This window comes from Mobula hypostoma, chromosome 1 (assembly GCF_963921235.1).
Source record: "Mobula hypostoma chromosome 1, sMobHyp1.1, whole genome shotgun sequence".
In the NCBI taxonomy this organism is placed as follows: Eukaryota; Metazoa; Chordata; class Chondrichthyes; order Myliobatiformes; family Myliobatidae; genus Mobula; species Mobula hypostoma.
The window spans coordinates 113,441,708-113,458,267 of record NC_086097.1 but is presented as its reverse complement, the minus strand read 5'-3'; the positions used below and the strand labels follow the sequence as shown (position 1 = coordinate 113,458,267).

The window sequence follows — 16,560 nt, the reverse complement described above, 5'->3', positions numbered from 1 at the left end:
AAAAACCCCTTGTCACTGTTCTGTTCCCCTTGATCAACTCTTAATAAAATGACCATGAAGCAACAAGTTTTATGCTTCATTCCTGACCTCTAAAAAAATCCAACAATAGTCAGTTAGGACAATTGTAAAGATTTAGAATCTTCATGGAGCAATACGGAAATAGAGCTTTCACCTCTCTTCCAAGCAATTAGTTAGGATCTTAGGATATGATTTTCCTGCCAGGAGACATACACACATACGGACGTCTACATCTGCGCCAAGTGCATCGAGATGCAGCTCCTAAGGGACCGCGTTACGGAACTGGAGCTGCAGCTCGATGACCTTCGTCTGGTCAGGGAGAGCGAGGAGGTGATAGAGAGGAGTGGAAGGCAGGTGGTCACGCCGGGGCCACGGGAGGCAGACAAGTGGGTCACGGTTAGGAGGGGGAAGGGGAAAAGGCAGGTGATGGGGAGTACCCCGGCAGCTGTGCCCCTTAACAACAGCTACTCCTGTTTGAGTACTGTTGGGGGGGACAGCTTACCCGGGGGAAGCGACAGTGGCCCTGCCTCCAGCACAGAGTCTGGCCCTGTAGCTCAGAAGGGTAGGGCAAGGAAGAGGAGGGCAGTTGTGATAGGGGACTCGATAGTAAGGGGGTCAGATAGGCGATTCTGTGGACGCAGTCCAGAGACTCGGATGGTAGTTTGCCTCCCTGGTGCCAGGGTCCGGGATATTTCTGATCGTGTCCAAGATATCCTGAAGTGGGAGGGTGAAGAGCCAGAGGTCCTGGTACATATAGGTACCAATGACATAGGTAGGAAAAGGGATGAGGTCCTGAAAGAAGAATATAGGGAGCTAGGAAGGGAGTTGAGAAAAAGGACCGCAAAGGTAGTAATCTCGGGATTACTGCCTGTGCCACGCGACAGTGAGAGTAGGAATGCGATGAGGTGGAGGATAAATGCGTGGCTGAGGGATTGGAGCAGGGGGCAGGGATTCAAGTTTTTGGATCATTGGGACCTCTTTTGGCGCAGGTGTGACCTGTACAAAAAGGACGGGTTACACTTAAATCCTAGGGGGACCAATATCCTGGCAGGGAGATTAGCGGGGGCTACTGAGGTGACTTTAAACTAGAATGGTTGGGGGGTGGGAATCAAATTAAAGAGGCTAGGTGTGAGGAGGTTAGTTCACAACAGAGGGATGGGAACCAGTGCAGAGAGACAGAGGGGTGTAAAGTGAGCGTAGAAGTGAAAAGTACAAAGGGGAAAAGTAAAAGTGGCAGGCCGACAAATCCAGGGCAAGCATTAAAAAGGGCTAAGAGAGTTGTAAAAGAGCGCCTGAAGGCTTTATGTGTCAATGCAAGGAGCATTCGTAATAAGGTGGATGAATTGAAAGTGCAGATTGTTATTAATGATTATGATATAGTTGGGATCACAGAGACATGGCTCCAGGGTGACCAGGGATGGGAGCTCAACGTTCAGGGATATTCAATATTCAGGAGGGATAGACATGAAGGAAGGGGAGGTGGGGTGGCGTTGCTGGTTAAAAAAGAGATTAACGCAATAGAAAGGAAGGACATAAGCCGGGAAGATGTGGAATCGATATGGGTAGAGCTGCGTAACACTAAGGGGCAGAAGACGCTGGTGGGAGTTGTGTACAGGCCACCTAACAGTAGTAGTGAGGTCGGAGATGGTATTAAACAGGAAATTAGAAATGTGTGCAATAAAGGAACAGCAGTTATAATGGGTGACTTCAATCTACATGTAGACTGGGTGAACCAAATTGGTAAAGGTGCTGAGGAAGAGGATTTCTTGGAATGTATGCGGGATGGTTTTTTGAACCAACATGTCGAGGAACCGACTAGAGAGCAGGCTATTCTGGACTGGGTATTGAGCAATGAGGAAGGGTTAATTAGTGATCTTGTCATGAGAGGCCCCTTGGGTAAGAGTGACCATAATATGGTGGAATTCTTCATTAACATGGAGAGTGACGTAGTTAATTCAGAAACAAAGGTTCTGAACTTAAAGAGGGGTAACTTTGAAGGTATGAGTCGTGAATTAGCTAAGATAGACTGGCAAATGACACTTAAAGGATTGACGGTGGATATGCAATGGCAGGCATTTAAAGGTTGCATGGATGAACTACAACAATTGTTCATCCCAGTTTGGCAAAAGAATAAATCAAGGAAGGTAGTGCACCCGTGGCTGACAAGAGAAATTAGGGATAGTATCAATTCCAAAGAAGTAGCATACAAATTAGCCAGAGAAAGTGGCTCACCTGAGGACTGGGAGAAATTCAGAGTTCAGCAGAGGAGGACAAAGGGCTTAATTAGGAAGGGGAAAAAAGATTATGAGAGAAAACTGGCAGAGAACATAAAAACAGACTGTAAAAGCTTTTATAGATATGTAAAAAGGAAAAGACTGATAAAGACAAATGTAGGTCCCCTGCAAACAGAAACAGGTGAATTGATTATGGGGAGCAAGGACATGGCAGACCAATTGAATAATTACTTTGGTTCTGTCTTCACTAAGGAGGACATAAATAATCTTCCAGAAATAGTAAGGGACAGAGGGTCCAGTGAGATGGAGGAACTGAGCGAAATACATGTTAGTAGGGAAGTGGTGTTAGGTAAATTGAAGGGATTGAAGGCAGATAAATCCCCAGGGCCAGATGGTCTGCATCCCAGAGTGCTTAAGGAAGTAGCCCAAGAAATAGTGGATGCATTAGTGATAATTTTTCAAAACTCGTTAGATTCTGGACTAGTTCCTGAGGATTGGAGGGTGGCTAATGTAACCCCACTTTTTAAAAAAGGAGGGAGAGAGAAACCGGGGAATTATAGGCCGGTTAGCCTAACGTCGGTGGTGGGGAAACTGCTGGAGTCAGTTATCAAGGATGTGATAACAGCACATTTGGAAAGCGGTGAAATGATCGGACAAAGTCAGCATGGATTTGTGAAAGGAAAATCATGTCTGACGAATCTCATAGAATTTTTTGAGGATGTAACTAGTAGAGTGGATAGGGGAGAACCAGTGGATGTGGTATATTTGGATTTTCAAAAGGCTTTTGACAAGGTCCCACACAGGAGATTAGTGTGCAAACTTAAAGCACACGGTATTGGGGGTAAGGTATTGGTGTGGGTGGAGAATTGGTTAGCAGACAGGAAGCAAAGAGTGGGAATAAACGGGACCTTTTCAGAATGGCAGGCGGTGACTAGTGGGGTACCGCAAGGCTCAGTGCTGGGACCCCAGTTGTTTACAATATATATTAATGACTTGGATGAGGGAATTAAATGCAGCATCTCCAAGTTTGCGGATGACACGAAGCTGGGTGGCAGTGTTAGCAGTGAGGAGGATGCTAAGAGGATGCAGGGTGACTTGGATAGGTTGGGTGAGTGGGCAAACTCATGGCAGATGCAATTTAATGTGGATAAATGTGAAGTTATCCACTTTGGTGGCAAAAATAGGAAAACAGATTATTATCTGAATGGTGGCCGATTAGGAAAAGGGGAGGTGCAACGAGACCTGGGTGTCATTATACACCAGTCATTGAAAGTGGGCATGCAGGTACAGCAGGCGGTGAAAAAGGCGAACGGTATGCTGGCATTTATAGCGAGAGGATTCGAGTACAGGAGCAGGGAGGTACTACTGCAGTTGTACAAGGCCTTGGTGAGACCACACCTGGAGTATTGTGTGCAGTTTTGGTCCCCTAATCTGAGGAAAGACATCTTTGCCATAGAGGGAGTACAAAGAAGGTTCACCAGATTGATTCCTGGGATGGCAGGTCTTTCATATGAAGAAAGACTGGATGAACTGGGCTTGTACTCGTTGGAATTTAGAAGATTGAGGGGGGATCTGATTGAAACGTATAAGATCCTAAAGGGATTGGACAGGCTAGATGCGGGAAGATTGTTCCCGATGTTGGGGAGGTCCAGAACGAGGGGTCACAGTTTGAGGATAGAGGGGAAGCCTTTTAGGACCGAGATTAGGAAAAACTTCTTCACACAGAGAGTGGTGAATCTGTGGAATTCTCTGCCACAGCAAACTGTTGAGGCCAGTTCATTAGCTATGTTTAAAAGGAAGTTAGATATGGCCCTTGTGGCTACAGGGGTCAGGGGGTATGGAGGGAAGGCTGGGTTCTGAGTTGGATGATCAGCCATGATCATAATAAATGGCGGTGCAGGCTCGAAGGGCCGAATGGCCTACTCCTGCACCTATTTTCTATGTTTCTATGTTTCTATATTATCTACTGAATCTAAAAGTAAACGAGACATTTCAGAAGGAGATCATTTTGCATCAATTTTAATCTGATTTTATGGTGTTGCAAGGAGTATAAGAGAGATTAAAAATGTTGCTGCAATTTTATAAAGAGTAACCAATGACACTGCTGAAGCCTTGGGAAAAATAAAGAAATGGTTGCCATGTGCAAGTGGTTCTACAAAATCGTATGGAGTTAGATCTCCTCTTAGTATTTGGAGGTGGGGGGGAAACATGCAGTAATAGGGAAAGAGCGTTGTACATACGTAGCATGAATCTGAAGACGTAACTAATTTGGCTGATCATATTCATAAAGAAACAGCTAAAATACAGGAATCTGATGGATAGGATTTCTTTGATTGGATTCATCCAAGTCTCAGAAGCTGGGGGTTGTTCAATATTATGAGTCATATTATTCTTGCTAATATGCCTTATCAAAATTTACAGGGTTTTTACCGCTTGAAGGCGATCATTAACAGAATAGTTCAAACTTGCTTCAGTGTGCCTACTAATCTATCCACCATGACATAATCTTTCGATCCTCTTCATCAACTAGTAAGACCGCCTGTTTCTGTTTGTGTTCTCTTTGATCAACTCTTAATAAAATGATCATGAAGCAATAAGTTTTACGCCTCGTTTCTAACTTCTAACAGTACCTTGGATTTAAACACCGCAAGTCAACACCTTTATTATTTACATTATCTCAATTAACATATTTTCAAAATATTTGGGGGATTTGTTCACAGGGGCAATATGTATGCCCAGTAATTCGATCATATAATGCTAATTTTGCATGTTCGCCATTAATCAGGTTTTGAAGCTTCCTCTGTATTGAATAATAGGTCAGCAACACTTCACAAAAAAAAAATCAATGGATCCATTAAGATGTCTTTGCTGCCAGTTATTTATGCAAAACCACTTACTTGATCTTAAGTACCAATTCTGCGAACAAGAATTACAATGCAAATAGTACTCTATTTAATTGTGAGACAATAGAAATTGCTGATCTAGTCATATCAGGTCTCGACTGGAACTGACCAACCCCACATTTCGGAAGGTCACTAACACACCCACTCCTGGGATCTTTGTTCTTCCATCCCACCAGATGCTCCTGCAACCATTACAGAAGCTTTCAGCCAGTAAGGCCTGCATTTTGCTGCACCAAACTCCATGAGGCCAGGTGATTAGAGCTCAGGAGCAGTCTATGCCTGTGAAGATGCAAAAGGTCCAAACACTTTCCAAATTTGGGTGATAAAGAACACTAAATTTAGCCCAAAAGGAAAAGGAAACATATGCAAAGTTTAAGAAACTAAAATCAGACAAGCCTCTTGACCAATGTAAAGGAACCAGGAAAGAATTTCAGCAAGAAATTAGGAGGGCTAAAAGGGATCATGAGCCATCCTTGGCAAGTAGGATTAAGGAGAAACCAAAGGCATTTTATACACACATTAGGAGCAAGAAAGAGCAGGTGGAGGAAAAAATAGGTCCAATCTAAGAACAAAAGAGAGGATTTATGTGCAGAGCCAAAGAAAGTGGGTGTGCAAGATCCTCAATGAATATTTAACATTGGTGTTCAGCAAGCACTGTAGGTCACCGCTGATGGTGAGATTAAAGAACAGTTGAAAGAAATAAATCTCTTGAATGTATAGCATTTCACTGCCTGACTATCAAAAGATGAGCAGGAAAAAAGATTCCTAAAAATCCACAAACTATACTTTTGTACTTTACTCTCAGGAAGTTAATCAAACAGCAGAACATGTTTTGTTTAATTAAGAGATTAAGAGGAACACCAAACTCGCTTAGTACACATGGAGCTTCAGTGGCTTTTATATGAAAAACTGCTAGTTCATTTTGAACACAAAACAAAAATAACTGTCACAATCTCATAAACCTGCTTTGTTGGATTAAGTAACTATGGCAATTCTAATTAAAAGTTTTTATCCAGCAGACATTTTTAGTCTTCCTCGCAACAAGTCAACATCTATAAAGGCTGACAGTAACATTAACAAAGAGATGATTAATGTATCTTAAATCAAAATGGAATTCAGAATTGCTAATTTCGAGAAATAAGACCACACTCAATTGTCCTTGCTGGCATAACGTTGTGAGGGTAAGCCTTTAATGTCTTTTCTTAAAGTTTACTAAGCCTGTGAAAGCACTTAGAGGTGTGTGAATGATAATTTTCAGATATATAATTTCCACAGATTCATGGACATTGGACACATTCCTTGCAAAGATGAATCATTTTGAACACTGGAATTGCAAAGATGAACTCTCAAACTACCAAGTAAATTTGTTCTGTAAGCTTTACTGACATAAGCAAGGAAATCAGAATTTTCACCCGTTATTAGATCAAATGTTGCTCCTAAATTGCTTTTGCTTGCAACCACAGAAGTCAATCTGACCTTCTCAATCATATACCAAGAGAAAGCTCATCCAGTAAAATTAAAAGAATTAAAACTAACTTGTTACAACAGGAAGAAATAGAAATTACAAATGCAAGAGATCCAAAACCAGAAAGTGTTCTGAGGACATGGCATTTCGAGAGGCATCACCGTGAACTGAAATAGCCTCAATAATGGTGCTTTAGGCGCTGAGTGCTTGAAGAATTGTGTTTTTGTCTTCGAGCAATATGGTAGTAAAAAAATTCATTGAAATGTATTCCAGACAATGATTGCCCTGATACTCTGAGTCCACAACAGAACCTCTCTCAATGAAGACTGGTGCCCAACAAAGCCATTGCCCAAAAACTTCACTTAATCTTTCTTGACGGGGGCGGCATAGTAGCATGGTGGGTAGCCTAATGTTATTACAGTGTCAGCGACAAGGCTTCCATTCCCACCACCGTCTGGAAGGATGTTCTCCCCGTGACTATATGGATTTCCTCCCACGTTCCAAATTCACACGGTTTTGTAGGTTAATTAGCCACAAGGCTGTGGTTGGGCAGAGTGGGATCACCGGGCTGGAAGGGCCTGTTATGGCACTGTAAAAAAAAAGTGCCTCCCACCAAGAATTTCCCCATGAGATAAAAGCTGGCTTTTAAAATGCAAAGCTGTCCAATCCACGGATGAAGGTTACATGAACCTTAGTCAGTGGTTTAGCTGCAGAATGCAGATGATGCAGGCATTTCTGCATGCTTAAAGCCCAAGATATTATCAATTGGCTCACCATTCATAAGAGAATGGGTCTTACGCTTACCGTTCAGAAGAGCAAGGTCTTCTATGTACCAGCTCCTCTGCTGCACCGCACCACCCTCCAACAACAGCAACAAGACGACCCTGGAAAACACAGGCCACTTCCCACATCTTGGCAACTTTCTCTTGGTAAAAGTAGCCATAAGTGCTGAAAATCACTAGCTCCTTCATTGTGCTAGTAGTGTCTTTGGTCAGTTGAGAAAGGTATTTGAAGGCCAAGACCTCAGACCTAGTGCAAAACTCATGTTGTAATGGGCAGCAGAGGTTCTTCTACGTGCTTCTGAGGTCTGGATTATCAATTGCAAGCATCTCTAGGCATTGAAAAAATACACCAATACTATCTTTACAAAATCTACGAAGTGCATTTGAAGGTCAAGTATTCCCTCCAAGGCAGCATCAAAGACAATATGGCATTGTTGAGCAGACTACAGTGTTCAGATGTCCAACACCAGACTCTGAAACAGACACACCATTCTAAACTCCACCAGATACCTCCCCAACTCCTGGGAACCACTCAATGTGCAGCAGCCTTATTCGGAATGGAACGAACGACCTCAGGGTGCACACTCAGGCCTTGTGTAAGCACCTCATGAATTATGCAGCCATACAGTCCACAGCTGCGAAGCAATTCCAGTGCTACAAGTGGTCCAGGAGCCTGATGGTTGCAGGCCACAGCCACGGACCCAGTTCAGTGCTGAAGTGAATAAAGCCTCTTGGATTAGTGAGCTGAAGACCTCTGCCTCAACCCCTTGATTATTTTTTTTATCTGGCTCAGTGTTGTCAGCTAAATATCAGTTTGTTTTCCTCTCTCGGGCCTGGGCTCCACCATTTCAATTCATACCCAAGTCCACTCCAGCACTGGCCACTGTGGCTGTACCTGCATTCTAGAGAGTCTAATCGCTGAATCCTTCAGAATGCCACAAAAACAGCAAGTTGTATAGATGGTTCAAAAACACAACTCCCAAATGGAAATTACAGGCTGTGGATTGCAGTGATCAAAGTCCAGAAAACTTTCCCAAATAATTATAAGTAGTATAATTAATAGAATAGTTTGTAGTTTTGTTTGCTGCCTACAAAATGTCACCATCTTACTGTTGCTGCTTTCCTTACGGAAGGTTTGCTAATGCTGCACAGGGACTACAGTTGCGGGGGATGGGAACCAGAGTGCCAGAACTGATAGTGGAGTAGTTTGGGGAAAGACGTTGTTAAGCCTACGTACAAAGTAAGCAATGATAGATTGAGCATGTTGGGACCAATGCCCTGAGTTGTGTACATTTCAATGCAAGGAGTATTGTAGGAAAGGTGGATGAGCTTAGGATATGGATCAGCATGTGACATTGTAGACATTAGTGAGACTTGTTTGCAAGTGGGGCAGCATTCAATGTTCTAGGGTCCGGTTCTTTAGACATGATAGAATGGGAGAGATTAAAGAGGGGAATGGTGGCATGATGAGTCAGGGAAATGTGACGGCAGTGCTCCAACAGAACAGAGTGGAGGTTATATGGGTAGAAATGAGGAATGAGAAAGGGATGACAACATTAGAGGGATTATATTATAGACCACCCAACAGTTCACAGGATTTAGAGGAGCAAGTTTGTAGAGACTGAAGACAGTTGCGAAGAATATAAGGTTGCGATGGTACGTGATTTTAACTTCCCCCATATTAACTATGACTCTCATGTTGTAAAAGGTCAGGATGGGATAGAGTCTGTCAAATGTACTCAGAAAAGTTTCCTTAATCAGTACATGGAGGTCCCAACCAGAAAGAGTAATATCAGATCTTCTACTTAGGAAATGTGATGGGGCAGGTATCAGAACTTTGTGTGGGGGAACACTTTGCACCTGGAGATCATCGCGCCATTAGTTTCAAGATAATTACGGAGAAGGATAGGTCTGGTCTTTGGGTTGAGATTCTAAATTGGTGAAAGGCCATTTTTGATGGTATCAGAAAGGATTTGGCAAGTTGGATTGGGATGGGTTATTTTCTGGCAAAAATGCACTTGGTAAGTGAGAGGCTATCAAAAGTGAAATTTTGAGAGCATAGAGTTTATGTTCCTGTCAGAATAAAAGGCACAAGGATAATATGTTTAAGGATCCTTGGTGGTCAAGATATCTTGAGGCCATGGTTAAGAAGAAGGTGAATAGCAGGTACAGGCAGAAAGTAGCAAATGAAGTTATTGAGTATAAGAAATGCAAGAGAACACTTAAGAAGGAAATCAAAGGGATTAAAAGACACGAGGTTGCTCTAGCAGACAAGGTGAAGAACAACTACAGCTTCTACAGATAGATTAAGAGCAAAAGGAGAGCAAATATCTGAGAGGTCATCTATGCAAGGAACAAAAAGAAATTAGATCTTAAATGCTTTATTTGCATCTATATTTACTCAGGAGATGGACAGGGAGTCTCTAGAAGTGAGGCAAAGCAGCAGTGAGGTCATGGACCCTATACAGATCACAGAAAATGTGTTTGAGAAAAATTAGGGTGGATACATTCCCAGGTCTTGACAAGACGTTCCCTTCGACTCTTTGGGAGGCTAGTGCAGAAACTGCAGGGCACTATTTAAAACATCCTTAGTCATGGGAGAGGAGCCCGAGGATTGGAGGACAGCTAATGTTGCTCGTTATTTATGAAAGGCTTTAACAACAAGCCAGGAAATAATGGATCAGTAAGCCTAACATCAGTAGCAGGTAAGTTATTGGAAAGTATTCTAAGGATCCAAATGTACAAGTATTCGGCTAGACAGGGTCTAATTAGGGATGGTCAACCTGGCTTTGTGCGCAGTAGGTCATGTCTAACCAATCTTAAAGCGTTTTTCAAGGAAGTTACCAGGGAAGTTGATGAAGGCAAAGCAGTGGATATTGACAACAAGGAATTTAGTTAGAAAGGCACTGTAAGTGCATTTATTAGTTTCAACCATGCCGTGAAAAACAAACTCACTAGTTTTGCACTTGCTGCCCGATTCTTGTAATTATTGTATTCTTTCTTCAGCTCCTCATAAGCCATGAACTGGAGAGCACCGTGCGATGTACCAAAAAGCCCAGGTACAAATCCCTACACAAATGCAGATACAACAAGAGTTTAGTATATACCTCCGGCATTAAATTTTTCTGTGGATGTACTGTAATTCAATTAAGTACCATCAACTAGATTAAAAAAAACAGATTTTAAAAAAATAGCACAAGTCTGGCAACATTTTTATGAATCTTTTCTGTACTCTTTCCCACTTAATGACATCCTTCCTATAGTTGGGTGATTAGAAAAGAACACAAGGGTAGTGTCACCAATGACTTGTATAGCTGTAACATTACATACCGACTCCTATACTCAACGCTCCAAACATGAAGGCAAGCAGACTTCTTCACCTTCTACCTGTGTCACCACTTTCAAGGAACCATGCACCTGTACCTCTAGGTTTCTGATCTGTAATGCACTCCAGGGGACTACCACTTAATTGTGTAAGTATTACCCTATTTTGACTGATCAAAATGCGACACCTTCCTTCATAATCTTATAGTCAATCAATTCCATTTTTTTTATCACATATCTCATCATCTGATCTGCTACCTGTCTTTGTATATGTTACATACTTTCTTTCCTCAGCACTGACACCACCTTTATTTTTGTTAACTGCAGGTAACAAAGGCAGGAGGGGACTAAGAAGATTAATGAAGGCAAGGTGGTAGGTGTTAAATGCTTTAGTAAAGTTGATCCAGATAAACAAAGTCCCACAGGCTGTCTAGTTCAGACAGTTAAGGCACATGAAAGCCAAAGCAAGCTAGCTAACCAAATTGAAAATTGTCCTGATAATAGGAGGCAGAGAGAAGTAGCAGAGGGATTCTTATTGAATGATGTACAAGGATTGGTGCTAGAACCCTTGCTGTTTGTGATTTATCAATGACTTGATAGGAATGTAGGAGGCAGAAGTTAGTAAGTTTGAGGATGACATGAAATTTGGCGGTGTGCTGTACAGTGAGTTAGATATCCCAGACTACAGCAGGGCTTAGATCAAATGGAGAACTGACAGACTGTTGACAGATAGTATGTAATCCCAAAAAGTTGGGGAATCAGACAGGTATGGAATATATACAATAACTGATAGGGCACTATGAATTAACTGAAGGACCTTGGGGTTTTAAGTCCATAGTTCCCAGAAAGTGGGAACACCGGTAGATAGGGTGGTGAAGGTAGCATGTGGCATATCTGCCTTCATAGATCAGGTCACAGAATATAAAAATCGGGATGTTACATTACTACTTTGCAAAATGCTGGTTAGACTTGGAGTATTGTGTACAGTTCTCGTACATAATAGGAAAAACTTGGTTGCACTGGAGAAAGAAGAGGGGAGATTAATCAGGCTGTTGCCTGGATTTCAGGAATTTAGTTAAGGGGAGAGATTTGATAAACTGAGTTTGTTTTCACTGGAGCTAAAAGGAAGCCAAATTGTGGCCCAAAAAGAAACATAGATAGGATAGAAGGTCAGAATTTCTCTTAGGAGCACCAAAAACAAGAGGGCATAGGTTTAAGGTGTGACTGAGGACTTTTAAAGGGGTTTGAGGGGAAAGTTTAAGTTTAAGAAAAAGACCACATCACAAAAAAGTGGTTTATCTGAAACGTGTGGCCAAAGTGTATCAGAATCTGACACAATTGTGCTTCAGGTGTTTGAACAGGCAGTTAAATAGGCAAGGCACAGAAAGATACATATTCAAAGGGGACAAATCCAAAGAACCTGTTTCTGTGCTGTACAACTCTGACTCGTGGCAGGTGGGATTTTGCTTTCTTGCTGGACTGTATCCATTCTATGTACATGTAAATCTGTTTGGTTTGGAATGCCATGCTCGCTTCTATTGTTTGCATGCTTTTTGTTTTTTTTTCCCCTCTTTCTCTGAGCATTGAGTGTCGGTCTTTATTTCTTTTAAAAAGTGTTATTTCGGGTTTCTTGTTTTGTGGCTGCATGTACGCAGACAAATCAAGGTTGTATAGTTTATACATACGTTGATAACAAATGTACTTGAACTTGAATTGAATCCTTAAAGATTCCCTTAAATATATGACTTTCCATCTCAAAAGACACTTCATTCTAATTTGCCAGATCACTTTAGTTAGCTCTGCATCTATGCCCTCATATTGGCTCTTATTTGAGTTCTTCTCTCTTAATATAAATGCAATAGTTCAATATAATGATCATTTGATATCCCTCCAAAATGAGACCAGTTTAAACACTATTACGAAAATATTTTAACCTTATCTATTTGATTTCTCTAATGATTATCACCATAACTTTCAGGCAAGCTCTCTTTTCTACTTTGTCCTAGCATGCAATTATTAGCAAGGGAGGCCAAGACCTTGAGTGGGAAACATGGAGGCAAGATCACACTGCATTTTCGTGCTGGCTGAACGTCAAAGGCAGGGCATTCAGGATACTTTAAGTGCCAGACAAGCGACTTAGTTAATGTTACACAGTATGTACAACATATTAAACACACAAGTTAACTCTGTATTGGAGTTTATTTAAGACATCTTTTTGGCACTGATAAATAGTCGTTACTGACAAGAATGCAATCCTGACTCCACAGATGCCAGATTTACCTGATGCTGCATGCCATTGTTTGCAGAGGGCAGTTGCAGCCAGTGCAGCTGCATCAAAGCTCCAGCAACCCATGTTCAGTTCTGACCTTCAGAGTCTGCACGTTTTTCTTATTACCTTGGGGATTTCCACTGGCTCTTCTGGATCCCTCTCACACAGCAGAGTCATATCTGCTGTTACCTTAATTAGATGCTGTAAATTACCCCTAGTGTAGCTGGGCTAAAATATGCAAAATACAGATTTTATAGTTTTATTATGGATTGCAATGTATTGCTGCTACAAAACAACATTATTTCATGACATATGCCAGTGATATTAAACCTGATTCTGATCCTGGTCTCCTATTAATCCTTTGTCTGAATACATTTAAGCAATGGACTCGCTTTCAAGGACTCAATCTCATGTTCCTGATATTTATTGCTTATTTATAATCATTATATTTTCTCTACTGTATTTGCACACTTAGTCAGCTCTTGCACATTGGTTGACTGTCCATCCTGTTGGGTGGGGTCTTTCACAAATCTCAGGGTTGTGTACGGTGACATATATGAACTTTGATAATACATTTACTTTGAACTTTGAAGACAAATGTGTACTACAATGCCTGATGCATAATTTCAACACAAAATATCAACAAATTCCACTCCCCCACCACCATCAGACAAATGCTACTCCACCCAGAGCTCCACTAGCAGGTTATTTGTTACATTTTAAGTGTTGGCCTGTCAAGAGGCAATACTCACAGGGGCTCGACACTAATCCCACTGGTACCTTCTTTCCACTGCTATTCCCCATGTAATCCATTTTAGTTTCATACTCAGTTTATCATAAAATGATCTGAATCAAAAAATTGGCAGAATTCTTAAACATGCTTTATTAGAGGAACCAGTGATATGGGAAAAGGGACAAAAATAATATTGACGCAGGAAAGGTGCTGTATTATTTCATTTTCATTTCTCTGCCATGATTTTTTTTTCTTGGCAGAGAAGGCTCTAGTGGCTGAATATCTTATTCTAGCTCCTATACTGTAATAGTGATGAGCACGATCACCTCACCATTAATTTCTATGCAACTTATAACAAGTAAGCACAATCACCTCACAATAAAAATTCTCCGTAACACTTTATTTTGCATTCTATTACTGCTTTTCCCTTGTACTACAGTTTTTTTTAATCCAAAATGCTGAGGGCCAGAAGTGTTTCAGATTGTGCAATGTATAATGAAATAGCATTGGATCACCATCATTTCCAACTCTGAATTGATGTGCTACCAGTAAGTGTCTTTGTCTTACACTTGTTCATCACACAATAAAAATTATTACCTATCATTAATATAATGAAAATATAGTGTGTGCAGGGTAACAAAAGCAACAAGGCAGCATCAGGAGAATACCTGAATCAGCTGTTGAACAATAAACAACGCCAGGCTTCCAGCCGCCACCTGCGATGCCATGTTTTGAATAAAAGGTTACAGTACACTGTATTTGTATTTTACCCCTTTTTTTTAAGGTTTCATGTAAGGTATAAAAATAATCAGCATTGTAGACGTGGTCTGGTGTTAAGATTTTTGTGATCAGCAGATGCTTTAAAAATTTAATGCTACATCTTTTCTTAAATTTCTGCAACCACCCTGCTGAATATTCACAATAACCTTTGATTTTCAGTTTGTTGTGATAGATTTTTGCTTGTTTCATGATCATCATACTGTTAAGCAGAATATGTTGACTCCAACACTGATGGTACACGATTGAGATCTTCATTTTTCGCTTTATGCAGTGTTTTTGTATTTTTCATTAACTTCCGTTCACTGCATGTGTGAGATCACTTCTCAGAATTGTCCGTGGTGCACAGAGACCTGTGCATTGCCTGGGAACCTTCTCAGCACCTTATGGAATTTTCCATTTGTATTGTCATGTCAGCCCTCAAAAATGAACTTTGGATTTAGGAATTTTGGATTGGGGTACTCAACCTGTAGCTCAGTGTATTAATGTGATGAAATGATCTGTATGGATGTCATGCAGATAAAGTTTTTCCACTTTGTACGAGTCATAATAATATACCAACTTATCAATTTTCTATTACAAATTTTTTTCTTATTAAATACTTAGCAACTTCAAAGAAAACTTACTGCTGCCATTATCTCACCTTGTAAAGTCCATGAATACCTTCATTCTGATATATTTTGAAAAGGGCATGAAACATGCCTTTGTACACTCTCTTTGATGGATCAACAGCTGCTTCGTACTGCAGAACCAATCGTGTCTTTGTCACCCAAATTGGATTTGTAATGCAAAGAGTCATTGCACCTACACAGAAACAGATAAATTTACTTCTATTACTTGAAATACTTAATTTAAGTAACAGTACAATTTAATATTAAAATAAATCAAATATAGCTTAATATCAAACCAAAGAGCTTTTTAAAAACTGATTCAGAAATAACATGCTCTGAAATAGAAGCATTAGAACAATGCTCCATGTTCTTTATTTATCTCTTGAATAGCGCACGTGTTCTTCTTTCAACTGATTTCTTTTATGTGACCCATTAAAAGTTCAACTGACATTTGCACATGCCATTGCGACTGCAACATAGCCTTCAGCTCTAGAGGAACCTAAGCAAAGGTATGAACCATTAATGTGTCTCTGACACTGAGAGGTTAATGTAACAGGAAAAAAAAATGAAGAAAGAGGCAAATAAAAAGGCAATATTCCACTTATTTGAGGGAGTCCTCAAAACCTCACAGTGGATATTCATAGGAGAGATGGGTCCTTTGTTCCAAGGACAGGGTATTGACCATAGAGAGCAACAACAAACAGATGGCTGTGGAACCAACCTCCAAAACTGAAGCAAACCAAAACAAGATGTATGCAATTTGAAAGCTTTGGCTACTGGGATGTACTGCTCAAGTAGCAATATTTGTAGCACAATGGCACTAGATCTCACTCCCACAAATTCAATAACCAGAAAGATAGCCATCCCCTGTCACTCACTACATCAGAGCCAGAAATATTAAATCAGCGAACCATGCCCAGGATACACCTAATTAGTAAGCCTCTATATTGTACAGTACATTACAAGAAATCTTGCTCCTAGCAGTAAGGGAGCCCTCTCAGTGTCAGAGACTAATCTACTTGGAGGAAAAGCACCCCCCCACCCCCGACCCCTGATGTGCACTGGAGGAGCCACAAATTATAGCTCACAGTCCACAGGACCAAGTAGCAACATTTGTGGTACACAAGCATCTCATGGTTCCTCCACATCATGCACTCCAGTATTGAAAATTTTAGATTTGGCATTTGTACACAATTCCTTTATGGTTTCTATTGCTATCCTGAAATTTGCAGGTTCACCAGCACCAAAGGTTCACGTGGAGAGCAGGAGCCATCAGAAGACAATGAATCAATGTCTGATTGGTTGGTAGCCACATGTCATTGAATCTATCACCCCAAACACTACCCTACAACTTAACTTTGAAGTCACTACACACAATAATCAGCTAGAAAATGAATAAATCTATTCAGTTGATTCACCAGAATCTTGTATCACACAGTACATT

At 40.9% G+C, this 16,560-nt stretch overlaps 1 protein-coding gene across 1 annotated transcript in view; it reads right to left on the bottom strand.

The window, feature by feature from the left end:
- The window catches only part of LOC134350036 (solute carrier family 25 member 32-like), a 31,621-nt gene that overhangs the window by 5,100 nt on the left and 9,961 nt on the right, over positions 1-16,560 (bottom strand). Inside the window, exons 4-5 of the mRNA XM_063054947.1 lie at positions 15,149-15,309; positions 10,358-10,471 (exon numbers count right to left, since the gene is read on the bottom strand). Of these exons, the coding sequence (XP_062911017.1) occupies positions 10,358-10,471; positions 15,149-15,309 (275 nt within the window). The remainder of the gene's footprint in view (positions 1-10,357; positions 10,472-15,148; positions 15,310-16,560) is intronic.